Source organism: Pimephales promelas, chromosome 19, assembly GCF_988280905.1.
Source record: "Pimephales promelas chromosome 19, fPimPro1.hap1.1, whole genome shotgun sequence".
Taxonomy (NCBI): Eukaryota; Metazoa; Chordata; class Actinopteri; order Cypriniformes; family Leuciscidae; genus Pimephales; species Pimephales promelas.
The window spans coordinates 1,817,519-1,845,252 of record NC_142787.1 but is presented as its reverse complement, the minus strand read 5'-3'; the positions used below and the strand labels follow the sequence as shown (position 1 = coordinate 1,845,252).

At 38.6% G+C, this 27,734-nt stretch overlaps 1 protein-coding gene across 1 annotated transcript; it reads right to left on the bottom strand.

The window, feature by feature from the left end:
- Positions 1–3,638: 3,638 nt before the first annotated feature.
- On the bottom strand, positions 3,639–27,013 carry LOC120473696 (actin-binding protein WASF3). Its single transcript, XM_039663677.2, has 9 exons — positions 26,838–27,013; positions 16,728–16,886; positions 15,237–15,371; positions 12,773–12,926; positions 11,470–11,587; positions 10,892–11,067; positions 9,597–9,851; positions 7,520–7,899; positions 3,639–4,688 (listed from the first exon to the last, which is right to left on the bottom strand). Exons 2-9 carry the CDS (start codon positions 16,858–16,860, stop codon positions 4,531–4,533), a joined length of 1,509 nt encoding a protein of 502 aa, XP_039519611.2. The 5' UTR covers positions 16,861–16,886; positions 26,838–27,013; the 3' UTR covers positions 3,639–4,530.
- Between the last annotated feature and the right edge of the window lie 721 nt (positions 27,014–27,734).

Here is a 27,734-nt window from a genome sequence, read left to right as displayed (position 1 = left end):
TTAGGCGGGGCTAAAACAGGGCTCCGTGACGCACTGGAACCCATGAGCTGTTGGACACCCCCCTATTTGATGACGCACAGAGTCTGATCTCTCCCCTTTTACACACAATAACAATAAAAATAATTCTGCAATAAAAAATAAAAATAACACACAATAACACTCCCCGAGCACATTCGCATTCACCGCACAATCGCGAGTGACTGTCAGTACTATTAGTTACTACAGCTGAGCCTACAGTTTTATAGCTAGCTATGCCTTCGACACGGACATGCATGGGCTAACTTACCTGGATGCGATCATGTACAAAACAGATCGGTATCTTCATTTAAATTCCCTTAAAAACGATCACATCAAGAAGAGGTTTTTAGAGAGCCTAACGTTACCTTAATGAAGAGCTGAGGATCACCGACAGCAACACCCGCCTCTGTAGTGATCGTTTTACACTGGATCGTTTTATAAACTTTCCTCAGAGACAACTTGGATTCACTGATAATTCACTGATAATCCGCTGTTACTGGTGAACAGGGCCGAAACGACGATCTCCCGCCTCAGTGTTCATCCTCCCGTCTCCAAAAGCTAATCAGCTAATATCACCGTCAACAGCTTTCCCGTGAGTGGGCGTGGTTTCAGCACAGCCAGTGGACACGCCCCCAGCGTTTGAGAGCAGAGAATCTGCTCATTTTTTCATGATTTTGATAGCTTATTTTATGTACTTCCCGACTTTTTTTATCATTCAAATTTGGCTGGGTGGCTAATTACACATTTTTCTGTGGTGTGACAAACTCAGAACACAATACATACTTAATTTTGACTTTACAGGGACTTTAACTGACTACAGGCCCATAGAGAAGGAAGTGAATAGTTGAAATAAAGTCGTTATTTTTGTTTGTTTTTGCGCACAAAAAGTGTTCTCGTCATTTGATAAAGTTAAGATTGAGCCCCTGTAGTCACTTGGACTATTTTAACGATGTCTTTAATGACTTTTCGATGCCAGCAAGAGTCATTCCCTCAAGAAGTCTATGGACTAGTATACATTAATATCTTAAATATCTTAATTTGTGTTGCGAAGATGAACGAAGGTCTTACGGGGTTGGAACAACATGAGGGTGAGTAAATACTGACAGAATTTTCATTTTTGGGTGAACTAACCGTTTAAATCTCCCCCTGGTTGAGAGCCACTAAATACCGTCTTTTTTGGGGGGGAAGTATGTAAAACAGTAAAATAATACACAGGAAAAATGTTTGCAGATACGTATATGCTGCATTATTGCATTGCATGTTTGTAGTCAAGAATGAGATGCAAAAAATCAGATATTACTTGGAGTTGTTTAGTCACACTGAACATGTTTGAGGAAGTTATTTTTAGTGCTTCAGCAGAACTACTTAATCCTGTATCAAACACACAGTAAGGGTTAGAGGTACACAAACAGGAGAGTGAGTGCATCTGTTGTTTGTCATGCATCCACTCTTCTCCACAACGAGCCACTGGAGAGCTGGCGGAGATGTGAGGGACAGATGGAGGCTCGCTGATGCAGGAGGACAGTGACGTCAGAGACTCGGAGGGAAGCTGGAGATGTAGAAACAAAATCCTTCTCTCTCTGCTTTAACCTTCAAATGGTCTTCGTTTCCTGTTCACACTTCTGGGCTTCAGCTATACGACCCCAACAATTGATTGAGTAATTGTACAAAAAATATAGGTTTTTGATCATACAAATAATATATCATTTTGTTTGTTTACTTCTCATCTATTCATTAATGCCGTGTTTTTGGAGATATAAAGTACTTTTGTATCCATATACCACAAAATTCCTCAGCTACACCATTAGCTTGCATATGATTTTTTTTTTATGATACATTGCATTTATGCTCTAGTACTAGGCCTTCATTTCTTTGTAAAAAATGTCAAAGGTTAAAAGGCACGCATTTCTCATTCAAACATGCATCAGTGAAACATCTCAGACAGCAACATAGTGTCGGCCCACATCTGGTATGTGTGGAGTCCACTTGCACCAGATGTGGGCTGTATCTGGGCCGATTTCTAACACACACTTACAGTGTTCGGTGGAAGTTCTCTCTTCCATATATATATTTTTTCTTTTTAAAATGATATTCCACCCAAAAATGAAAATTCTGTTATCATTTACTCACCCTCAAGTTGTCAGTAGCACCTCATTGCAGTACACAAGATCCAGGGGGCGGAGTCGGATCCAGATCTGAGGGGTGGGAGCTGGGTAGGTTTAGGGGTGGGTTTAGGGATCAGGGGGTGGAGCTGGGTAGGTTTAGGGATCAGGGGGTGGAGCTGGGTGGGTTTAGGGGTGGGTTTAGGGATCAGGGGGTGGAGCTGGGTAGGTTTAGGGGTGGGTTTAGGGATCAGGGGGTGGAGCTGGGTGGGTTTAGGGATCAGGGGGTGGAGCTTGGTAGGTTTTGGGGTGGGTTTAGGGATCAGGGGGTGGGGCTGGGTGGGTTTAGGGATCAGGGGGTGGAGCTGGGTGGGTTTAGGGATCAGGGGGTGGAGCTGGGTAGGTTTAGGGGTGGGTTTAGGGATCAGGGGGTGGAGCTGGGTAGGTTTAGGTATATGTAAGGTGGGAGGAGTTGGATCTGGATCCAACTCCTCCCCTTGGATTTCATGTTCTGCAGTGAGGACCATCTCCAAGTTGTTGCAAACCTGTATGAGTTTCTTTCTTCTGCTGAACACAAAGGAAGATATTTTGAAGAATGATTGGAACCAAACAGTTGTTTGGCACCATTGACTTCCATGGAAATACTATGGAAGTCAATGGAGCCAAAGTTCCAATCGTTCTTCAAAATATCTTCCTTTGTGTTCAGCAGAAGAAAGAAACTCATACAATTTTCATTTTTGGGTGGAGTATCCCTTTTAATGATCATGTTTGTAATGATCGTTGGTCCAGCTCTGGCTGACAGGAGGCCAGCAGTGCCAGCTTGAGGCCGCATTCGTGCCAAGATCGCTCGCTACAAAATAAAGCCACAAGCAGCAATCTTCAAGGTCGGATGTGGATGATTGGAGATCCAGTTGATATAGTATCTTTTCAAATATGATGTGTTTTTGTAATACACACTTGTATCAAGAGGGGCCATCAAATGAAATCACTCCATCTTACTGTTATAAGAAGAGAAGTCCAAAATTTTAACGAGTTAAAGGAGTAGTTCACTTTTAAAAAAAACTTTTGCTGATAATTTACTCACCCCCATGTCATCCAAGATGTCCATGTCTTTCATTCTTCAGTCGAAAAGAAATGAAGGTTTTTGATGAAAACATTCCAGGATTTTCTCCATATAATGCACTTCAATGGGGTCCAAACGGTTCAAGGTCCAAAAGACACTTTCAGTGCAAACTGTTCAAAGGGCTTTAAACGACTCCAGACGATGAATAAGGGTCTTATCAAGCGAAACGATCGCTCATTTAATAAATAAATAACAAAGTTTAAGTTTTATAAGCTCAAATGGTCGCATTGCTCTGTTCTGTGATGCGCGTTCGTGACTCTCCTGTTCATCAAAATGAACGAATCTTTTTTCGTGTCATTTGGTTCATTCAACGAACGAAATGAACGAGTTGACTCATTGTTCATTTGTAGGCCCTTACTCTAGGCCCTTGTGGACTAAAAAGCTAAAAAGCTCAATTTTATTAGATTTTTTAGTTTATTTCAATTATTATTCATACATGCATTTTAGACTCTATTCCTACAACATGATAGTTTAAACATAAGATGCCATTTCCGTCTTTTGAACAGTGTTACAAAAATCAATAGAACAACACATTAATGATACAGTACAGAGTATTGTCACAAATGATAGCGGATGTCACACATTTAAGCACACACACGACACACAAACACACACTATTATTAACCCGCGAGCAGTAATAAATTATTGGCCCCATCGGTCACTTCAGACATTAAGAAAAAGCAAATAACGAAAGCATCGATAAATCCACTCACTGCTAAACTGGGGCATATCAATCATCACAACACTGTCCACGACTGAACAAAGAGACAAATGTTGGATAATGGAGAGTTAAACGCATACTTTGATTAGAGCAATCTACTATAGTGATGATTTGATTGTCCATATACTGTATTCAGGGCATCTCGCCTGAGATATCACTATAATTTGAACCTAAAATGTGCTAATACCACATCGTTTTTGTGTATCACGAGATATGGATCGATATTTCACTATATTCTCCGGACGGCTAACAAAAGATCAAAAGATAATCAAAAATCACAGAAGGAATACTTTTTTTCTCAATAAGTATTTTCTTGGCAACTCTTGCAAAAGCTAGCATGTTGAATTTACATTGTAATTATGAAACACAGTTTTCTGAAAGTGTCTCTTTTGTCATCTCTCTATTTCGTGTCCTTCAACTTTGCATTGCACAAATTCAGTTTGTGATCTCCTCAGTAGCCTCATCCACGGACCATCTGAGCGTGTGAGGACGAGTGTGTGTGTGTGTGTGCAGGAATGTAAAATAGCAGCGTTCTGCTGGTGTTCGCAGTTGTCCCCGGCCCGGGCTCAGTCGGACCACTCGTTCTCCTCCGGCTCCGAGTCCTCGTCCGACTCGCTGTACTCCACTGCGATGCGTCGGGACAGAATGGTGGCCACGTCATTCCCCACGGGCTCTTTCTTGGCCTCCTGCTCTCGCTGCTCTTGCACCTTACGAAGCTGGATACCTGGAGGACAAATCACAGTCAATAACAGATAATGCCTACGTCCTAGGACAGTAGGTTTCTAGAAAACACGGGTGCATTAGGGCTATGACGTAATTCGCCATATGGGGGAACACAAAAAACGAATGATTATCATTTTAAAGGGATAGTTCACTTTGAAATTAATGTTTGATATGTTTTATCTTACCTCAAGTGTATCCAAGATGTAGGTGTCTTTGTTTCCACAGTATTTTCAATTTTGATATTTTTAGGTCAAACTGTTCTTGTCTGTCAGTCATATAATGGAGGTCTATGGTCACCACCTCAAAGAGCATGCACAGAAAAGTCCAAATTAAACATGATTTAATGACTCGTAAATGTAAGTACACATTGATGGCCGAAGACACGAAACGAGCGGTTTGTGTGAGAAAACCAACAGTATTTATATCGTTTTTACCTCTTGTAACCACAGCCACGTCCAACTGATCTGATCTGAGGGCGCGTACGCTTTGTGGATGTGGTTACAAGAGGTAAAAACGATATAAATACTGTTCGTTTTCTCACACAAGTGTCTTCGGCCATCAATGTGTACTTACAAGTCATTGAATCATGTTTAATTTGGACTTCTCTGTGCATGCTCTTTGAGGTGGTGACCATAGACCTCCATTATATGACTGACAGACACGAACGGTTTGACCTAAAAATATCAAAATTGAATCAAAGACACCTACATCTTATATACACTTGAGGCAAGCCAAAATATATCAAAAATTAATTTCAAAGTGAACTATCCCTTTCAACTAAAGGTTGGACTTGATATAGTGTTCCTTACAACTTACCAAATACAGGTGAAACTCGAAAAATTAGAATATCGTGCAAATGTTCATTTATGAAAACCTTTTCACAATATTCTAATTTTGAATTTGGGGTTTTCATAAGCTGTAAGCCATCAACATTAAAACAAATAAAGGCTTGAAATATCTCACTTCGCATGTAATGAGTCTATATGATATATTAGTTTCACCTTTTAAGTTGAATGACTGAAATAAATTACATTTTTTCAAGTTTCTCCTGTTTCTAGTGATCATGGATATCGATATGCAGCCAGGATCGTGTTTCTTGACATTTATATGAGCTGAAGAAATACATAAAGCAAATTTGCCTGTCAATGCTTTATATAAATACAATATAGGTCTAAATCTATGTGATGACTCATATAAATGTAATATATATCACCATATTGTTTTTTGTCAGCGTTATTTTAAAAACATCCAATTATGCATAATATTTGATGGTAAATATTTAATTGATGAGTTGTCAATACAATAAATTCAGCATTTTGACACAAAACGATAACTGCAAATCCAGCTTTCTCTGCCCGGATCCAGTTGTTTTTAGCTTTAGCAGTCTGTGGTCAAATCTAGTTGTACAGTCAATCTCAAAGCTCTTTTCCGTTTTAGATGTGTTTTGTGTGTTTTTCCTGTCATTCACAATGCAAACTAATGCTGCCGCTCAGTGTTTCTGCCACTCAGTGTGTGTATCCGCAGTCATTTATTAGAAAATGTAATAGACGTCTAAACCATATCCCAAGAATAGACTAGTTATCAATACGATAACAAAGAAATTAAATAACTAGTCTATTCTTGGGACATGGTTGAGACGTCTATTAAATTTTCACAGCCCAAATTTTGCCTTGTTTAAGACGTCTAGGCTGGACGGCTATTAGACGTCTTTTAACCCTCTGATGGTCTTCGTTTAGGAGTCACGTCCTGGGGCCTTCCGGTCAGAAGTGACCGGACACCTAAAATGAAACTTCCTCCATCCCAGTAAAAAATGTATTTTTGTTCTATAATATTTATTCATTTTAATTTAGTTTTTTGAGACAATTTGATTGAATTTATTAATATTTATGCAATATTTATGGTCTATTTTTGCCATTGAAAAAAAAAATATTTCTAAATATATATTATTATAATTTTTTTAATTATTAATGCAGTATTTTAGTTTAATATAGAGTCTAGGCCTTCAGAAAAACATTTTTTTTAAGAAAATTAGCACCATCTAGTTACAGTATAGAGAAAAAGAGTAGAATGATGGTGTAACCACTAGATGGCATGCACAGCTCTCTATGGAGAGGCATGTGAATTCCCCAGATGTTTATGAACACATTTACTTTTTTTTTTTTTTTTGGTGGATTTGAATATATAGTTGAGAAAATCTCAAAAACTATTTCTTATTAATTTTTTTAGAAATAGTGATAAAGTGTTAGTTTTTGCATTATAATTACAGCCAAACATTGGATTAGAAAGAGAAGCTTGTGTTGCTATAAGCAAATTTTTATACCCATTTTTTTCAGAATTTGTATAAAAAATGCAATACATTCAATTATAACACTTTATGTAGAATAATACTGAAAAAAAAAAAATTGAAAAAAAAATTTGGTGAATTTTTGTGTTTTTGTCAATTTCCCATTCATTTCCTATGGGGGTCATTTTTGACCGAAGACCAAAATTGTGACTAATTTTTTTAAGACCACTTAGCATGCTCGGATCATGAACTCAATTTTTTTGTGTGTTCATTTACCTAATGCCAGAAATGTCACCAAGTTTCGTAACATTCTGATGAAGCTGTGATTTTTAAAAATTCAAAACAGATTTTTTGTAATGTGAATTTATTGGTGTGTATGTGTATAAAAGTGTGTTTGTATGTGTGTGTGTGTGTGTGGGTGTGAATTTTGTGCACTCTAGATGTTGTAGAGTGTCACCCCTTTACTGCGGTGTACTTTCTTTTAGAATCGGGGCCGATTTGTAGATTGTACAGAAAAAAATTCAGAGAATTATGCTTAGCGTACTGACCTCTGCGGATGGCGGCCAGCAGGTCGCTCCGGGCATCACTGATGGGGACGAGGGGCACCTGGCCCTTTCTGGGAAGAGTAGACTCTCCAGGTGTGTGTGTTCCTCGGGACGGGGACGGGGCGTGGGTGGGGGGTCCCGGTGGAGGGGGAGGCGGGGCCATCGGTGGGCCGCCCATCACAGCATGCGACGGGGAGGCGGTGTAGGCCGAGGCGGGGGCCGGTGGAGGAGAGGGGCTGTAGGGCCGTGACAGGGAGATCACTGTCCCCGGAGCCAGCGATGGAGGGCCAGATGTGCTGTCGAACGCAGTCTGAGATGAAGGGATGAGGGGAGGAGGGGGCGGGGGGGCGGGTGGGACGAGGTGCTCGTGGATTTGATGGCCGCTGTCAAGGGATTACAAGGGAAAGTTGTTTAAGTCATTTCCTACTATTGCCTCAAATGAACAGTTAAAGATGAGCAGTTTCCTTAAACCTAAATAATTATTGAAATGTTTACACAGCTTAAAACAAGTGATTACAAGGGAAATATGTTTAAGGAACTACTGTAGTCCACATTTGAAGTGGATCAAAAAAGTTCATCAAAGTTGTCCTAGGACAAGACCGGAAATTGTTCCAAATTCATGTATAAAGGATCCACTTTAAATGTTGACTACTATTGAAAAATATTTTTGTCATTCCTATTATTGCCTGAAAAATAACAGTTCACCCAAAAATAAAGATGAGTAGTTTACTTACCCACAGTCATTTTAAACCTAAATAACTATTGAAATGTTTGTACACTTTATTGAAATGTTTACACAGCATAATACGTCCTCATTAAAACTAAGCGTTCATTTAATGAAGCTCCAAAAACTGCTTGTTTTGATATTGCGGGATCTGGGCAAAAACAGAGCAAGATATCGACCAATAGTTATTCATCATCTCATCGTAGGCTCCGCCCACTGGCGCCTACACTGGATGTGAGCGTCACGTCAAAAGCAAATAAAAGCACAGATTCGGGTAAATAATAAGGAGCTTAAATTACTTTTATTATTATTAAATGTCATCTTGTTGTGTTGTTTGGTGCAAGAATTGATGAAAATGAATATGCTGTCTCTGGAATTTTTATCTCTAGAAAATATTCACATGATTAAAATCGCTCCGTAATGTCACTCTTTACATTGTCGTCGTCTCTGCGCTGACTCGGCAGAAATGCGGATCGTCCAGTTTAAACAGCTGGTTTGCGTCTCTGTTCAGACTTCAATAGATCTCAGCATCGGAAACAAGTGGATGGTTTATTTTAATGCCGTCTAGGATCGCATCACTGTTTGTCCAGAGCCTTTTATTTTGTAATGGAGAGTTCACAAAGAAGCTTTTGTGGAAAGATGAAGCAGCGACTGCATTAAATCTGACAGCAGCTTCATCACAAATGATTTCATAATGCTTTGCTTTGTCTGTAAATTATGGTTTTATATGGATAATGTTTTCATAACGGTAAAGTGTTGTGACTTTTTCCTATGCAGAGACGTTAGCCAATCATAACAGTGGCGTTTACTGACAACTCTTAAAGGAGCCGCGCCTTAAAAAAGGCTCAGAATGAGGGTTAAAAATAATTAATTTTGTTTCGTGTGGAATTCTTTAACATTATAAGTGAACCTGAAGGAACATATTGACAATAACTTTCCTTTTTGGGTGAACTATTACTTTTTCACACATAGAGATGAAACACTACAAAAACCAGTTTCACTTTATTTTGATGGTCCCTTTAACACATTCTGCTGACTATAAGTTATGTTGCACCCACATGTCTACTAACTCTCATTGTAGAGTATTGTAGGTTAGAATAAGCCAGACATGTGGTTGCAAAGTTACTTATAGTCAGTATAATGTCTGTTGGAGGAGCATCAAAATACAGTGTGAGCAAATATTAGTTAGTTGACATGTTTTTGCAAAGTCACTTACAGTAAAAATAAAGTCTTACTCAAAAAAAAAAAAAAAAAAAACAATGACTTGATTAAAATACATCTGGACATCACAACATTACTTGAATGATAAAAGTAGCACCGCTAGTTGTTTTCTCCCCAATAATAGAAGTAACATGCCTGTATTCTTTCGTAGCTGTTGGCCGGGGCCCGTTGAGAGCTGATTCTGGCACTGGGGGCCCGTGGTGGACCTGGAGGCGTCCCAGAGAGTGCTGTCGGGCCCCAGCAGAACCGGAGGAGCCCGGGGGCCGGTGCGCTCGGTCCAGGGACTGAGTCTGCGTGGGGCCGCCGTCTTTCCCATCAGCCCCTGCTCCGCCAGCCTCCGGTGGGTGGTTCGGACTCGCTGGGTACGAGTGCTCGTCTGACATACCAGATCTGCGTTAAATCAAACAACACAATACACAGGTATTATTATATGGCTATTCAGTATAGAATTTACTTTAAAGGGATAGTTCACCCAAAAATTTTAAATTAGTCAAATCAAGTCATCCTAGGTGTATATAACATCCTTCTTTCAGACGAATATAATGTCCTGCTCTTCCAAGTGAATGAATGGGCACCATATTGAATGGGCAGCCATTCCATTGGCTGTAATGAAGTTTTAATGAAGTCAAATGGAGTAAGTAATAGTCAAACGAGTAACTTTATTTAGCTTCAGATCAGAGCAAGATAGAGAGCCATCAGTTTATGAGAGCTGCCAAAGAGACAATTCATTTTTCTGGTAAACTATTAATTTAAAGGGACAGTTCACCCAAAAAGGAAAATTCTGTCATTAATTACTCACCATCATTTCGTTTCATAACTCACCTTTCATCTTAAGATCTTTTTGATGAAATCACTCCATTGACAGGCTATGCAACTACCACTTCAAAACTTTCACAAAGAGATTGTAAAACTACTCTACATGAATTGAGTGGTTTAGTCCAAATTTTCCTAAGAGACTCGATCGTGTTAAATTACGAACAGACTGGATTTGGGCTTTTATTCACATAAAAACATTGATCAGTGAACATAAACAGAAGCGCAATCGAACCAGCTTGACACGCTTTGAACTCAGAAGTTCAAACATGATTGTTTATATGAATGAACGACTAAATTAAATCTGTTCATCATATATAAAGCAATCGTGTCTCTTCCACTCAATTCATATGGATTAGTTTTACGATCTCTTTATAAACGTTTTTAAGCATCAAAGTGGTAGTTGCGTAGCCTGTCAACGGAGGGACAGAAAGCTCTCAGATTTCATCAAAAAGATCTTCATTTGTGTTCAGAACATGAACGAAAGTCTTACGGGTTTGGAACGACGCGAGGGTGAGTAATTAATGACAGAACTTTCATTTTTGGGTGAACTATTGGTAAATATGTTGCATTCTTCAAAAGTTGCTTGACTGTAGAGAACAGACCGTAGTACCCACCGATCTGGAGACAGAGATCCCTCAGAGGACATGCCATGGTAAGGAGACGGTGTTAGACGAGTGTCCGGACGAAACTCCTTATCGTACGCCATCATATTCCACTCCTGACGCCGGTTACGAGCTTTACGGACCTTCTTTACCTCACGTGAGGGATCCTCTGAGTGTTTTTGCTCTTGCTAAGACGGAAAAAAAAGGAAATGTTTATATAAGTCTGAATACTATTTAGAAATGGTAGAAATGAGGGATATTTGAGGAGTAGAGTTATCTCAGTCAGTGTTTGGGATTGACGACTGTATTTAATAACAGGTGTGACTCTGGAACTGTATGAAGAATGACTTTTGTTATCAGTCCCTTCAGCATTTCACGATTTTTTTTTGTGATTTTTGCGATCAAAATGACTGATGTTGTGGTGGTAATTTCCAAAAATGTTTGAAAAAATGTGCGATTAATATATAACATTTACCATAATAGTATGGATTTTTAGTTTAGTAATGTGTTGGGCGAGGGATTAAGACTGTGTTAGTGTACTTACAGTATATAAAGCATGTTTCTGGCCACACACACACACACACACACACCTTCTGCCGGCGTTTCTCCTTCCTCTTGTTTTCTGTCGCTTGCAGCATCTTTTCCTTCCAAAGATTAAAAAAGTAGGATGGATCTGTATAGAATTTGAGCCCGTCTTTTTTGTCATCCCTGTAAGACAACACAACACGACACTTAGAAATGAAATTCTTTTGTTTAACATTGGTTTTTATAGTCAATTTTATTTGTAATTATTTAGCACGAGGAGAATGAAGTCTATTTTAACAGCCATTACGTTTTTACCACCAATTACCATAACTAAAGAGCTGAGAGGGGAGGACACTTTCATGTACTTTTTTATTTATATATTTTTTAATAAACCAAGAAATTAACCAACATTTAACTTAATAGATTAAAACTTGTATAATGCATTACAAAAGTGATTTAATGCATTAATTATGCCTTGTAATGCACCTTATAATGCATTATATGATGTATTTTTTACAATTGTTCATGCCATCATATAATGCATTATGAGTATTTACATATAATAGTATAATGCAAATTTAAATGTATAATGTATTAAAACACATGACGAACATTCAATTTCAGATGTAACAGGGAATCTGTAAAATACATTATGCATTTTAACTTTGATTACTAATTATTAATGCATTATAATATACATTATGAATTCCTTTAATAATGCGTTATACATAAGGGCTTTAAGTAAAGGGTTACCAAAGTGACTTCTGGATTATCATATGCTAATATTGACAAGAGAGAAGACAAGACACATGACATATATTCTGTTCACCAAAATGACAATTTTATGTTCAAACATAAAAGTTTTAATAAATTCTGTGCAATGTGTTTAGTAGGGGCTATCGTAACCGTAATGCATGTGTTTAACCATTAATTAAAATTTCATCTAGTTAAGCTTAAATGAAATGTACTATACAGATGCTATCATGTTGTACAATCAAAATTGTACTTTATGATATACAAGATTGATACTGTAGGCTATTAGGTCCTACAAATATAGAAATACAGGTGAATATATTATATAGACTCGTTGCATGCAAAGTGAGATATTTCAAGCCTTTATTTGTTATAATTTTGATGATTATGGATTACAGCTTATAAAAACCATTGCATGTAATGAGTCTATATAATATATTAGTTTCAGATTTTAAGTTGAATGACTGAAATAAATGAACTTTTGCACGGCATTCAAATTTTTCGAGTTTCACCTGTAAAAAAAGTTTAACTCTGAGGTGAATATGATCTGAAAATGACTTGTTTTTGATGCGGTGTGCAGTTTGTGTGCATGTCCCGACTGAAGCGTGCACTGACCTGTATGGCGTGAGGATGTTGAGAGGCGGGGGTTTGTCGGAGCGCTGGTACACCTCCATCACAGGGTTCGGGATGGAGTTTCGGGACACCACCTGCTGGTCCTGGATAGTGGAACTCTTGAAGGCTTTTCGCATGTTGATGTCCTGTAAGGATACTGGAGAGCAAGCAGACAGACCCATCAAACACCATCAAACACCAGCACCAATCTATTACTGGGATATAAGAGACATAACTCCGTTGATGGCCTTTCCCTGTTGAAGTGGGCAGTTTTTGGCTTCAGTTTTTTTCAGATTTTATCGGGTAGTTGTCTATTCACAAACTAATGCATTTTGTCGGAATGAATGCATTTATAAGTTAGGCACACATGAACGTTCATTGTACACTATAAAAAATGACAAAACCTACATTTTTATATTGGTCTAGCTGAAAATCATGGATTAAACCTTCAGAACAGAATTCCCCATTTAAATACGACAATTCACCATGACGTCACAACAATAATAGACGTTCTTCCGGGTGGCAAAAGCCGAAGCGTCCCTATGGCAACACTAGTAAATTGCATGGAGGGAGACACACCGCCGGCAGAAGCCTAATCTACATTTCAACAGTTGATTCAAAAACAGACGTGGTGGAAATTCAGACATAGTTAACATGATCATTAGAGCTTAGATTCTTTGATCTAGAGACGTGCACTCCCGGCGGCGCGGGACTAGATCTGGTGGCCGAGTGCGAGCAGTAGTGCATTCACTCTCTGTGTGCGGATTGCGGGAGAAACTAGAAATATCTATGAATAAAACAAATAAAAACGAATACATTTGTATTCATCAGCTGTTTTCAGAAAAACAACAAGAACAACTAAAACAAAATAGAAATGACTTACATGGCTTACACGAGTTTCTTTTTATAACGTGACTGCAGCGATGAGCGATGTAGCCAATCACAGACATATGTGTTGATTTATTGAACGCATTGGCCAATCAGAAGCATTTACGATGAAGAAGCATTTACTCACCGCTCAAAAGAACGTAACAAGAAAGTAATAGAAATAACTAAGTTAGTTGAGAACGTCAGTTATATAACGACCCACGTATTAAAATGGTTGGGTTTAAATGGGGCTCAGGCTCATAATTAGAAGACGACATGCACTTTTGACGACGTCCACTCGCTTTAACCTCCTCACCCACAGGTTCTGCTGGATAGATTTACTTTTTTTCTGAAGGAAATCGATAAAAAAAATCTACACCTTTTGCTGTATATCTGGTGGCGCAACCCCAAACACAACATATTTTCGCCATAGATTCAACTTTGATCAACAACAATGATTTTAACTGTGTAACTGTTCAGTTGCCGGCTGGATCTCTTCAGTTAGTCAATGGAAGCCACTCGCGTTCTGCCACCCGGAAGTATCGCGGTGCCTATTGTTTACAAACATTCTGAAATGCCCTATAAAAATTGAAATAAAACAATTTCGTTTGAATAGACATTTGAAGGGAATATTCCTGTTTTTATTTATAGCAAGTAAACTAAATTGAACACTGACTAACACCAGAGGAGGAAAGTAACGAATTACATTTACTCGCGTTAAGTAGCGCCCGTGTGTCTCGTCATATCAATAAACCAAATAAATAGAGTAAAGTTTCTCCGGCTGCTTTGTCGCATGTCTAGTGTGTGTGTGTGTGTGTGTGTGTGTCTGGTGTGGGAGTGACAGGAATATTTTCTTTATTTTCTATTGTCTATTCAAATGAAATTGTTTCTTTTCATTTTTTTTAAATTTGAAATTCTGTTCTGAAGGTTTAATCCATGATTTTCAGCTAGACCAATATAAAAATGCACTTTAAATGAACGATACGGTTTTGCCGCTTTTTACAGTGAATGAACATTCATGTGTGTTTAAAGCAACACCAAGTAGCTTTTCCTCTGCGGTCGCCCTACAGGTTGGAAGTGGAAGTGTCCATTACCGCTGTCGTAAATAATTTATCGTTGCGCATCCTACTGTCACACACACACACACGCTGTTTATCCGGCACCGGCTTTAGGATGAACAATGTCCACAGACGAGCTAGAGTATGTCGCATGATTTCATGATAAAAATGACGTATTGCAACATCACAAACGAAGAAAAACAAAATAATGACTATTGTATTGACGTAAAGCAAGTCAAATTTGTAGTTTTCTTATGTCTCGTTAGAACTACAGAAACGCGACCCGATCTGGCACAGCGTGGTTATAGCAGATATAGGATCCAGAATAACCTTTCACCCTGTTACGACTTAATGAACCACTGAAATGATAATGATAAGGTAAAAAAAATCTTACATAGTGTTGCTTTAACTTATAAAAGCATTCATTTTGACAAAATGCATTAGTTGGTACTGCGCCAACATACAGCCTGACACCAGCGTGCTGTTCTCCAGGATGGGGTCATCAGTGGGTCAGTTTCTGTGAATGCTCGACTCGTACGCACCCTCCTCCACGGTGGAGTCCAGTTGCGTGACCTTCACCGCCAGCAGGTCCACACGCTCCTGCAAACCGTTCATGCGCACGCAGAAGCTGTTGGCCTCATTAAACAGCTCGCCGAAGATGTCCTCTGCGTGTCGACCTGAATGCATACACACATATTGTAGAATAAGGCAAACACAGGAATTTATGTACAACATCATTTATTAATAAGAGACACAATGCGGAGAAATCGACATTTTTTCTCGTTCTAATGTCGTTTCTTGAATGTGACTATAAAAATGATCAATATGTTGGAGTGGGAAATGTTAAAGGCACATCCTTTAAATAAATAATTAAGAACAAGCAAAAAAATAAATAAATAGGGCGGCACGATTTAGCGAGAAAATCGAATTGTAATTTTTCTAATAATGATTGCGATTTAAAATGTGATTTTGAAAGGAATTCCAGGTTTTCTGTGTTTGCATGTCGGACTGCACTATTTAGCTGTAAAGTTGTGATTATACATCAATATGGCGATATAACTATAATAATATATTATAAAAATTACTATTAAAATTACTATATATATTACTATAATCACATATTATTATAATTGTTAACAATAAAACTGTATTATTATTACAATTATTATAGAATAATACTATAAAACAAAATAAGATTATTAGCCTATATTTGTAGAACTATTTTAACATTTATCTCAAAATAAAATAAATAAATATTGAGAATTTATTTCAAAATATATAATATATATATATATATATATTTGTAAAATGTATAATATAAATAATATATTTATTATTTATTTATTTATTATGTCCAGCCTAGTAAAATTGACATACTCTTTATTCCAATATTATTAAAAATATTAAAGATTACAGATTTTGTAGTCAAATTATGTAGTTGATTGGTTTATCTGTGATAGTAATGCATTGAAAGAAACAAATGAAATATTATTAACTGATATGTATTCTTTGTCCCGTCAGCTTATTGTTTTTCTATGCATTTTTTTTCCCAAAGTAAAATAAAGCCTGTAGCTGTAGTTTCCCTTTTTTTAACCAAATAATTTTGTCAGATCAGATGAATACCTTAACCAAGTTTAGTGTTTTGTTCTTCATATTTAAAATAAATATATAAAAAAGTACCTCATATTTTGTGCGGCCATTAAAAACAAATATCACTTTTGCCCACTATATACATTCTAACAGTAAAATTACAGTACTAATATTATGGCTGTTTCAAATGTTGAACAATGAAATGGCTATTTTGACAGAAAACCACAGGGAGAGATTCTCATCACAAGTACATAAAGCTTGTTTGTTCACAAATACACATTAAAACGACTCCACCTCAGATGAAGTTTGTGTGGAGCAGCATTTACTGTGGATTGAGCAGCTCCTCAGTGCATATTTATTTAATTCAACATCAGACCTTTACGATGTGATAATTGAAGGGTTAAAAATGTCTGTGGGTCAACAGTAGAAGTGAGCAAACGTACTGAGTCCTCCCAGCTGTTTGATGATGGCCGCCAGTGTGCTGTTGGTGACACACTCCAGCTCGTTGGTCACCCCGTCAGGCAGCGCGCCCCGACACAGGTGCTTGGGCTCGATGGTCCTCTTCACAAGAGGCATGGCTGTCCTCGACTGCTAACACTGACCTGTGAGAGGACACACAAGGGATTTTACACAACATGGTCACAGCAAACTCTAGATAATGTTTAGACCTCCAATCCTACAGTCTTTCAAAGTACTTAAAGTCCCGCTGTAGTCAATCATTCATTATAAAACTCATCTTTGATCACCAAAATTACATATTTAAACTTTTTTGCGGTTCTATGTATATGCAAATGAGCCCCGCCTCCACTGGTTGACGATCACACGTTGATCTGATTGGTTACAAGGTCATTTGTGACACCAGCGATTTCATTTTCAGCGAGAAAATACTGTCGACTTATGAATTTACACATGGTTTGTCTTAAAGCATATTAAAAACACCACATAGACACATAAACAACATTAAAAACTTTATTTTCACAACAGGGGTCTAAAATAAAATCGGATTACATATTAAATATATCAGTCCTGGGAACACACATAATATAACACAGGGTCTCATTCACTAACAGCCAATACATGCATATTTTCATGTAAAATATATGTACAGATTGTCCGTCGCAGCATTCTCTCCATATTAACGACTCTTGAAACGACACCGGAAACCGAAAGTAACACACTCCCGCTAAACGTTTACTCAAACAATACAAGTCGATGTCATTACGCCTGAAAGTTTGCAAAGAGTATTTCCTACTAAAGCAAGGTGGTGTTTGACTCTTGTTAGCGTATCAATAGCAGACTGGAGGGCGTGGCCTTGGACAGCACAAGCCCAGTGCATTATGGGTGTTGAAGTTTTCCTACCTATTTGGCGAAAGGGAAGAAAACAGCCTTTTCCCTCTGTTTTCTCAGGTAGCACTGATTTCAAATTAGTTTGAGCCTTTCTACACTAGCCAAGCTTTATTAAAAGCACATTTTGCCAGCGGGGAATAACCCTTTAAACTGCTGAATCAACCTTACTGACAGTATAATGATGCTCCCCTTCACACACCAGCCCAGAGCTGAGAACAACTGGATCAGTTTCTCAACAGTCATTTTGTATTCTGTCCTGAGAGAAAATGTCCTGAATTATTCAGTAAAACATCCAGTCTCACACTATACAGACTCCTTCATTTGTTTAAATTATGAAATGCTGAGGACTGCATCTCTTCCGGTTCTGGTCTTTGTTAAATATAGGGCTGTTTAACTCAAGATGCTTTCTAAGTAGCAATCAAAGATTGCAGATGTTTTTGAAAATGATACCGTTATTATCTACAAAAAAGCGAATTTGTGAAAACGGTGAGATCTTGTGCATGAGTATTATATGTTCAGTCTATACACGCGTACTGTTTCTTTACAAAGTGACATTGCCAACTACTGGCCTGGCATAAACAATCAAAAACAATTGTTTTTGATTGTTTTGACAATGTTTTCGTCTCTAAGCGAAAAAAAACAAAGAAAAAACGTTTCTGTTTTTAGTGTTATCAACTTGTCGTGTAAACGTTCCCTTAACAGACAGGAGAAAACGAACTGAACAAGAAACAGGTGCACAAAGCAATCAGTAACCATGACAACAAATACTGAATGAGAACTGGGAAAACCAAACTAAAACACAATGAAACTAAACAAAAACCCTTACAATATTAATCTAGATTGTCATTTATTGCACTGCCTACAGTTTTCATCCCACAGATGCCAGTTCCCCCAGGATTGATTACGTTGCTCTTGCTTTTTGTAAAATGTTTTTCTAAATGTTTTTGATTGTCAAAGAATGAGTTGCCATCAATAATTGTATATGGTGTCTCTTGTGCAAAAGAAAAGCTTAACTGTATTGAATGTGCATTTCAAATCTTAAAAAGCATATATAAAATTTAGCAGCATTAACAAAATCAAAGGCCACTTAAGTGTCCTTAAAGACACCACTTTCATGACACCTTTTTAAAAGTGCACTTTGTAATAATGTCAAATTAAAGTTTTACTTTAAATAAAAAATTTTAATAATTATGTTTTACTTATATTTTGTTGTGCTTAAAAGTAGTATACTGATATACATTAATATAGAGTATATATTTATATGATTACCATATCTCATTTATCCCTGACATTTGTCAGCCAATATTTACAGCCAATATATAAATTCAGCTAATTATTTTTGCCATGATTCATTATTCATTTTGCAAAATATATTTAGTCATAATTGTAAATGAAGAGACAACTTGCACTATAGGTGAGTATTAGCAAACATACACCAGGCTTTACATTTACTGGCTCAATAATTTAAATTTGGATTGGGATTGTAAGAATACACAACACTAGATTAAATACAGCATAACTATACAAATAAATAGAAAAACAACACTACATTAATTATTGAGCCAATAAGAATCACAAGGAGATATTGTCTGACTTGATGCAAACAAACAAACAGACGGTAAGTGGGTTGTTGATTACAGACTGGCATATCATCGAAAAGTTACATTTACTGAACCAATAAGGGTCATGTGCACCGGCAGATAAGTCCCATTTATAAATCAAGCCGGATCACAAAATTAACAGCATAATGTAAGCCTGTGAAATGTTATAAATAATTAAATAAGCATAAGTGTGCTATAGTAGGGCTTTTAGCATAATGCATAATAAAGCCAATTCTAATACATGTCCAAATCAATGAAGAAGAAAAAACATTTATCTTATTGTGCTGACATGGATGCACACAATTATAAAAGTCGATCTCTGTAAACACATTCCACGCCCGTTGAGAGATCATATGTAGGTAATCTAAAGCATTGAAGTATTGTTAGCCATTTTGACTGATGATGTCCTAAAAAATGTCCTAATCAATGTCTCAAAAGCCAGTGTTTTGAATAAGCCCATTAATGCCTACTGTTGCACATGGATTCAGTGTTTCGCATATTTTGTAGCTGCAGAGAAAGGTTTTACAGATAGTACCTTATCTTTACATTAGAAAATCCATTTGTGAATCAGATCCTGTTATGTCTTTCAGAAAGACACTTGATGCACTACTGTACTGGGGCACATGATCGGCCGAGCAAACGGCATTTTCACTTTCGGCTGAGATTTCAAAGGAAAATATTTCTCAAACACATGCAGCCAAATACTTTTTTTTGTTGTTGTCAAAATACACTCCAAAGTAAACAAATAACATGGGCCAAGCCAAAATAGTTAGTGCTATTTCAATCACAAATCACTGTTCAGAAAATTAGCAGGAATTGCACAAATATTGTAGATAAAGTAACTTAGCATGGAATAGTCTGACAACTTTCAGACAGTGTTGTTCCACTCAAAGTTACTAGCTTCAAACAGTTCACGAGTAGCAATGAAATGTCTCCCAGTTCATTTGAGTTTAATGTGAGACCAAATATTCACTATAGGTTTTAAATCTGGACTCTGACCACCAGGCCAAAACATGAGCCCGATGGACTGGTTCTCAAGCCACTCCTTTGCAGTGTGTGTAGTAACATTGTCTCGTTGAAAAATAACATCTGATCATTCCACTTTAGATAACGACTTTTCATTTGGAAGCAACCCATTCTGCAATATTCCTACACCAAAGGATTCAATTACTTTTCACAGTGAAGCAGCTCTCCAATACCAGCAGCTAAAAAGGTCTCCATACTTTTCTGTGGTAGAGTTACAAAGTTCTGTCATGAAAATAGATGGGGCAGACTGAAAGGTCCTTAACTCAATCTTCTTGCAATCACATCATTCTCTATAAGGCACAGCTGATGCTGTTCCTGCTGCATAAGTAGCCAATGAGCTCACTGCCCAACCTTTAAATACTGGTCAGCATTTGCTGTAGCAATTGCAGCAATAACAGCAGCAGCCACAATAACAGCAGCAGCATCAATAACAGCAGCAGCATCAATAACAGCAGCAGCATCAATAACTGCAGCAGCATCAATAACAGCAGCTGCATCAATAACTTCAGCAGCATCAATAACAGCAAAAGCCACAATAACAGCAGCAGCAACAATAACAGCAGCAGCATCAATAACAGCAGAAGCCACAATAACAGCAGCAGCATCATTAACAGCAGCAGCATCAGCAACATCAGCAGCCTCAATAACTGCAGCAGCCACAATAACTGCAGCAGCATCAATAACAGCAGCAGCATCAATAACAGCAGCAGCCACAATAACAGCAGCAGCATCAATAACAGCAGCAGCATCAATAACTGCAGCAGCATCAATAACAGCAACAGCCACAATAACAGCAGCAGAATCAATAACAGCAGCAGCATCAATAACTGCAGCAGCATTAATAACTGCAGCAGCATCAATAACTGCAGCAACATCAGCAGCAACAATAACAGCAGCAGCATAAATAACAACAGCAGCAACAATAACAGCAGCAGCATCAATAACAGCAGCAGCATCAATAACAGCAGAAGCCACAATAACAGCAGCATCAGCAACATCAGCAGCCTCAATAACTGCAGCAGCATCAATAACAGCAGCAGCATCAATAACAGCAGCAGCATCAATAACAGCAGCAGCCACAATAACAGCAGCAGAATCAATAACAGCAGCAGCATCAATAACTGCAGCAGCCACAATAACAGCAGCAGCATCAATAACAGCAGCTGCATCAATAACTGCAGCAGCAACAATAACAGCAGCAGCCACAATAACAGCAGCAGCATCAATAACAGCAGCAGCATCAATAACAGCAGCAGCATCAATAACAGCAGCTGCATCAATAACTGCAGCAGCAACAATAACAGCAGCAGCCACAATAACAGCAGCAGCATCAACAACAGCAGCAGCATCAATAACAGCAGCAGCATCAATAACTGCAGCAGCATCAATAACAGCAGCTGCATCAATAACAGCAGCAGCATCAATAACAGCAGCAGCATCAATAACAGCAGCTGCATCAATAACAGCAGCAGCATCAATAACAGCAGCAGCATCAATAACAGCAGCAGCATCAATAACTGCAGCAGCATCAATAACAGCAGCAGCATCAATAACAGCAGCAGCCACAATAACAGCAGCTGCATCAATAACTGCAGCAGCATCAATAACTGCAGCAGCATCAATAACAGCAGCAGCATCAATAACAGCAGCAGCATCAATAACAGCAGCAGCATCAATAACTGCAGCAGCATCAATAACAGCAGCTGCATCAATAACAGCAGCAGCCACAATAACAGCAGCTGCATCAATAACAGCAGCAGCATCAATAACTGCAGCAGCATCAATAACAGCAGCAGCATCAATAACTGCAGCAGCATCAATAACAGCAGCTGCATCAATAACAGCAGCAGCATCAATAACAGCAGCAGCATCAATAACAGCAGCTGCATCAATAACTGCAGCAGCAACAATAACAGCAGCAGCCACAATAACAGCAGCAGCATCAATAACAGCAGCAGCATCAATAACAGCAGCAGCATCAATAACAGCAGCTGCATCAATAACAGCAGCTGCATCAATAACTGCAGCAGCATCAATAACAGCAGCAGCATCAATAACAGCAGCAGCATCAATAACAGCAGCTGCATCAATAACTGCAGCAGCAACAATAACAGCAGCAGCATCAATAACAGCAGCAGCATCAATAACAGCAGCTGCATCAATAACTGCAGCAGCAACAATAACAGCAGCAGCATCAATAACAGCAGCTGCATCAATAACAGCAGCAGCCACAATAACAGCAGCAGCATCAATAACAGCAGCAGCATCAATAACAGCAGCTGCATCAATAACTGCAGCAGCAACAATAACAGCAGCAGCAACAATAACAGCAGCAGCATCAACAACAGCAGCAGCATCAATAACAGCAGCAGCATCAATAACTGCAGCAGCATCAATAACAGCAGCAGCATCAATAACAGCAGCAGCATCAATAACAGCAGCAGCATCAATAACAGCAGCTGCATCAATAACTGCAGCAGCAACAATAACAGCAGCAGCATCAATAACAGCAGCAGCATCAATAACAGCAGCTGCATCAATAACTGCAGCAGCAACAATAACAGCAGCAGCATCAATAACAGCAGCTGCATCAATAACAGCAGCAGCCACAATAACAGCAGCAGCATCAATAACAGCAGCAGCATCAATAACAGCAGCTGCATCAATAACTGCAGCAGCAACAATAACAGCAGCAGCAACAATAACAGCAGCAGCATCAACAACAGCAGCAGCATCAATAACAGCAGCAGCATCAATAACTGCAGCAGCATCAATAACAGCAGCTGCATCAATAACAGCAGCAGCATCAATAACAGCAGCAGCATCAATAACAGCAGCTGCATCAATAACAGCAGCAGCATCAATAACAGCAGCATCATCAATAACAGCAGCAGCATCAATAACTGCAGCAGCATCAATAACAGCAGCAGCATCAATAACAGCAGCAGCCACAATAACAGCAGCTGCATCAATAACTGCAGCAGCATCAATAACTGCAGCAGCATCAATAACAGCAGCAGCATCAATAACAGCAGCAGCATCAATAACAGCAGCAGCATCAATAACAGCAGCAGCATCAATAACAGCAGCAGCATCAATAACAGCAGCTGCATCAATAACTGCAGCAGCATCAATAACAGCAGCTGCATCAATAACAGCAGCAGCATCAATAACAGCAGCAGCATCAATAACAGCAGCTGCATCAATAACAGCAGCAGCCACAATAACAGCAGCTGCATCAATAACAGCAGCAGCATCAATAACAGCAGCAGCATCAATAACTGCAGCAGCATCAATAACAGCAGCTGCATCAATAACAGCAGCAGCCACAATAACAGCAGCTGCATCAATAACAGCAGCAGCATCAATAACAGCAGCAGCATCAATAACTGCAGCAGCATCAATAACAGCAGCAGCATCAATAACAGCAGCAGCATCAATAACAGCAGCAGCAACAATAACTGCAGCAGCATCAATAACAGCAGCAGCATCAATAACAGCAGCAGCATCAATAACAGCAGCAGCAACAATAACAGCAGCAGCAACAATAACAGCAGCTGCATCAATAACAGCAGCAGCATCAATAACAGCAGCAGCATCAATAACAGCAGCAGCATCAATAACTGCAGCAGCATCAATAACAGCAGCAGCATCAATAACAGCAGCAGCATCAATAACAGCAGCAGCATCAATAACAGCAGCAGCATCAATAACAGCAGCTGCATCAATAACAGCAGCAGCATCAATAACAGCAGCAGCATCAATAACTGCAGCAGCATCAATAACAGCAGCAGCATCAATAACAGCAGCAGCATCAATAACAGCAGCAGCAACAATAACAGCAGCAGCATCAATAACTGCAGCAGCATCAATAACTGCAGCAGCATCAATAACAGCAGCAGCATCAATAACAGCAGCAGCATCAATAACAGCAGCAGCATCAATAACAGCAGCAGCAACAATAACAGCAGCAGCATCAATAACAGCATCAGCAAAAATAACAGCAGCAGCATCAATAACAGCAGCAGCAACAATAACAGCAGCAGCATCAATAACAGCAGCAGCATCAATAACAGCAGCAGCAACAATAACAGCAGCAGCATCAATAACAGCAGCAGCATCAATATTGTTATCATTATTATTATTATTATTATTATTATTTTTTTTTTTACCAGAAGTGTACATTTGAAACACTGTAAAATTAATGGTTCAAAATAAAAAATAGATTACAAAAAGTAGGAAAGCACACTTCCAATATCAAATACATTTTAGATAAAACATTATGCTTTATACATAGATTAAAATAAATGTATATGCATTAATTGCATTTATTTTGTGCAAATGTGTGCATAATATAATTCCATATGAAAAAAAACATTTCTCAAAATGTATAAGCAATACATATAGCCACTTCATGTCAGGTGGGTTCACCCCGACAGACAGTTTGGCTTGAAGCCTATGGCCATTTCCATGACAACCATCGAGGCCCTCTCATGCTCCGCTGAGTGCGAGAGCTGTGTCTGTTAGTCAGAGACAGTCTCTTTGTAATGCAACTCTAAACGTATACTCTATTTTCAGGCTCAGCTTTCTTCTGTTTTGCCCCCCCCAAAAAAATAAAAAAAATAAAAATTAAATTAAATGAAAAAAATAAATAAATAAAATAATTGTATGTTTTAAATAGGGCACAGTGCTCCCTGAGGCTGTGAACCCTGTTGTAATTGTGATAGTCATCCAACAAGATGTGCACATAGACACCCTGAAGGGGAACCTCGATCTGTGGCGCTCGTCACACTGTGATCTCATTCCAACCAAACACACATCTGTTAGTTTGAGGAGCCTAGCAACCACAACTCAAAGAAGAATTTGCTATTGGCATTCCAACAATATTCAGTCTAGAATTATGTCATAAAAAGTGTTTGCATCATCCACATACAAAACTCACAAGTTTCAGGCGAGATCTCAACAACGTTGCAATAGCCGTCCAAACGCACCCCAGACGTCTAAAACAAGGCAAAATTTGGTCTGTCAGCGAAAATTTTACAGACGTTTAAACCATATCCCAAGAATTAGATAATAAACAAATAAATTAAACAAGTAGTCTATTCTTGGATTAGACGTCTATAAAAATTGCCTTGTTTTAGGGGTCTAAGCTGTGTTTGGATGGCTATAAGACGTATTTTAGATGCAAAATTGCTTTATTTAAGTAAGTACTTCACGACCGCTAAATAAGTATGTTCTATTTAGTATGAACATCTACATCCGACATGTTCTCAATATCATGTCCACATCCTGGTACTTTTTGCCTCTTTTATGAGTGCTGAGGATTTTATGAGGATTTTAGCTAAAATCCTATTAGGAAAATTATTTGGTGTGTTTCTAGAGTCTGATGTGATGTCATCCCACGAACAGACCCGACAAAGAGTTACAGATGCATAACTGAATACACAATGGAATCAATACAAAAAAAAATGTTAAGAAATGTGTGAATCAAATTGAAAAGCGAATATAGAATAAAGTGTGGCATTACGGATTGCATCCTATATTACATCTGCCTTCTAGAATGTGGAATAAAACAGGATTTGTTACTGGAGACTTAAAAACCCAAAGTGATGATGTGTGTGCGCAGCTGAATCATCTCTCACGCCCGAGTGTAAATCTCAGCCCGTCTCTATAGTCCTGTGAGAGGAAACCATGGCAACGCCTCAGCTATACTGGTGGAAACACAAGTTTACGTAATCAAGCTCAGCGCTCCCATCTCAGATCTGTGGGAACAGGGCAGGGATAAAGGGATCTTCTAGAAAAGGGGGAAATGCCATTTAGGCCACAAAACCACAGTATACCTCATTTCCAAATCCCAGGCAAAACAACTTTATTTATCAATAAAATAAAAGACGATGAAGACTCTGTGCACTCTTCACTGATGTCTTTCAGACACTGACATTTATAATGATAATACAGTGCTGTATTGAGCGCTCTCAGATGCTCATCAGCTCAGGAGTGAATCAATCCAGCGGGGTTTAGTTATGTTTCATACTGGATCACATTCCAACAAACAAATATGAGTCTATAAATGAGTCATTAATAAGTGTACGCATCAGTCTGACATCACGTGACTGCTTCACAAAGCTTTGATGTTGTGTGTTTTCAGCTTGAAATGAGACAAACAGAGTCCTCTGATTGAGCAAATCCCCTCAACAATGTCTAAAATATACCCAAGACAACAATGTGAACTCAATCAAACAACCTGAGCTCTATGAGTTTCATTTTAGCAGAGAGAATTCATTTCCAAGTTTAGAATTCCACGAGAATTCCATGATCTGTTGATTGCCATGACGTCACTCATCCTCCATAACACGGTGTCGCGCATGACGTCATCCCCCAGAGCACTGTGCTGGCATGTGATGCGATAATAGGTGAATTTATGAGGGAAATGAATGAAATTGCAGCAGTCATTATTATTTTCGATCTGTCCGCATATTCTAAAGCCCATACTAGAGCACCGTAACATCTACGAGTCTTGCCTTCAAGTCATTAGGACACATGTATGTGAAAACACGCGCGTAATTGGCATTTACTTACGAATAATTGTAGTTGATTAGGTCTTCTGTTACGCGGTCGTGGTTTCCGAAGAGCTGTTCACCGTTACATGGCGTTAACGCGCATCATCCTCATCATCATCACGCCGTGTGTAGAGCGACGGACGCGGAGGAGATGCACGCGCGCGTTGCCTTGGAAGCGTCGTTAGATGCTCTGCTCTGCAGAGGCGAGTCCACTGCGCATGCGCGCGCGTGATCAGCCTACCACCGTGTGTGTGTGTGCAACGTTTTATTTTGTTTATTTTTAAGGGAACAACATAGTATAATATATAAAACGGTGGAGTATCCCTTTAAAGTTGAGAAAACCAGAATAAAACACTTAAACATTGTAAAGTACCATGATGCCACAAGCAGTATTTACCCATTGAAGATCTAAAATGAAGATCTTTCAACCATATACACAAATTTTTTGTTGTTAGTAGCCTATTGTTTCCATACCTCCTGCTGTTATTTAATGTGAACTGCAGACAAGGAACGGTGCAATCGCCACACTTGAAGGATGTTCACAGCCTTTCACTTTATAGCAAATTAAGGAGATTAATTCAATTCAATAGCTTGACATTCTGGCTTTATGCAACACTCTTCACTTCTTTTATTACTATTAACAAATTTCTGTTTTTGTAGCTTACATGGACACAACGGTGTCGTTTTCAAACATTGTCATGTAAATGAATGGAAAACTCTTAATTACTAACGTTTTTATAGTTGAAATTGTGTAAACAGCCTCTTACGGAACTTGGAAAACTTAAGTTAAAATGCATTAAATATGATCCATCCGGTTTCGAGGTAGGTTGATTTATTCATCAGTCAATCATTGTATTGCACTCATTTGTTTTAAAGTTACAGTGCTTTGATCAATTTATTTTATTTTAAATATCTC

What these genes read in the sequence shown, in the direction of transcription:
- LOC120473696 (XM_039663677.2), bottom strand. Translation starts at nt 16,860, where the DNA reads ATGCCTCTTGTGAAGAGGACCATCGAGCCCAAGCACCTGTGTCGGGGC. An exon ending in AACATCCTCACGCCATACAG is followed by an intron (nt 11,588 to 12,772) that starts GTCAGTGCACGC and finishes GTTGTCTTACAG; the next exon opens with GGATGACAAAAAAGACGGGC. An exon ending in ACAGCTACGAAAGAATACAG is followed by an intron (nt 7,900 to 9,596) that starts GCATGTTACTTC and finishes ATCCCTTGACAG; the next exon opens with CGGCCATCAAATCCACGAGC.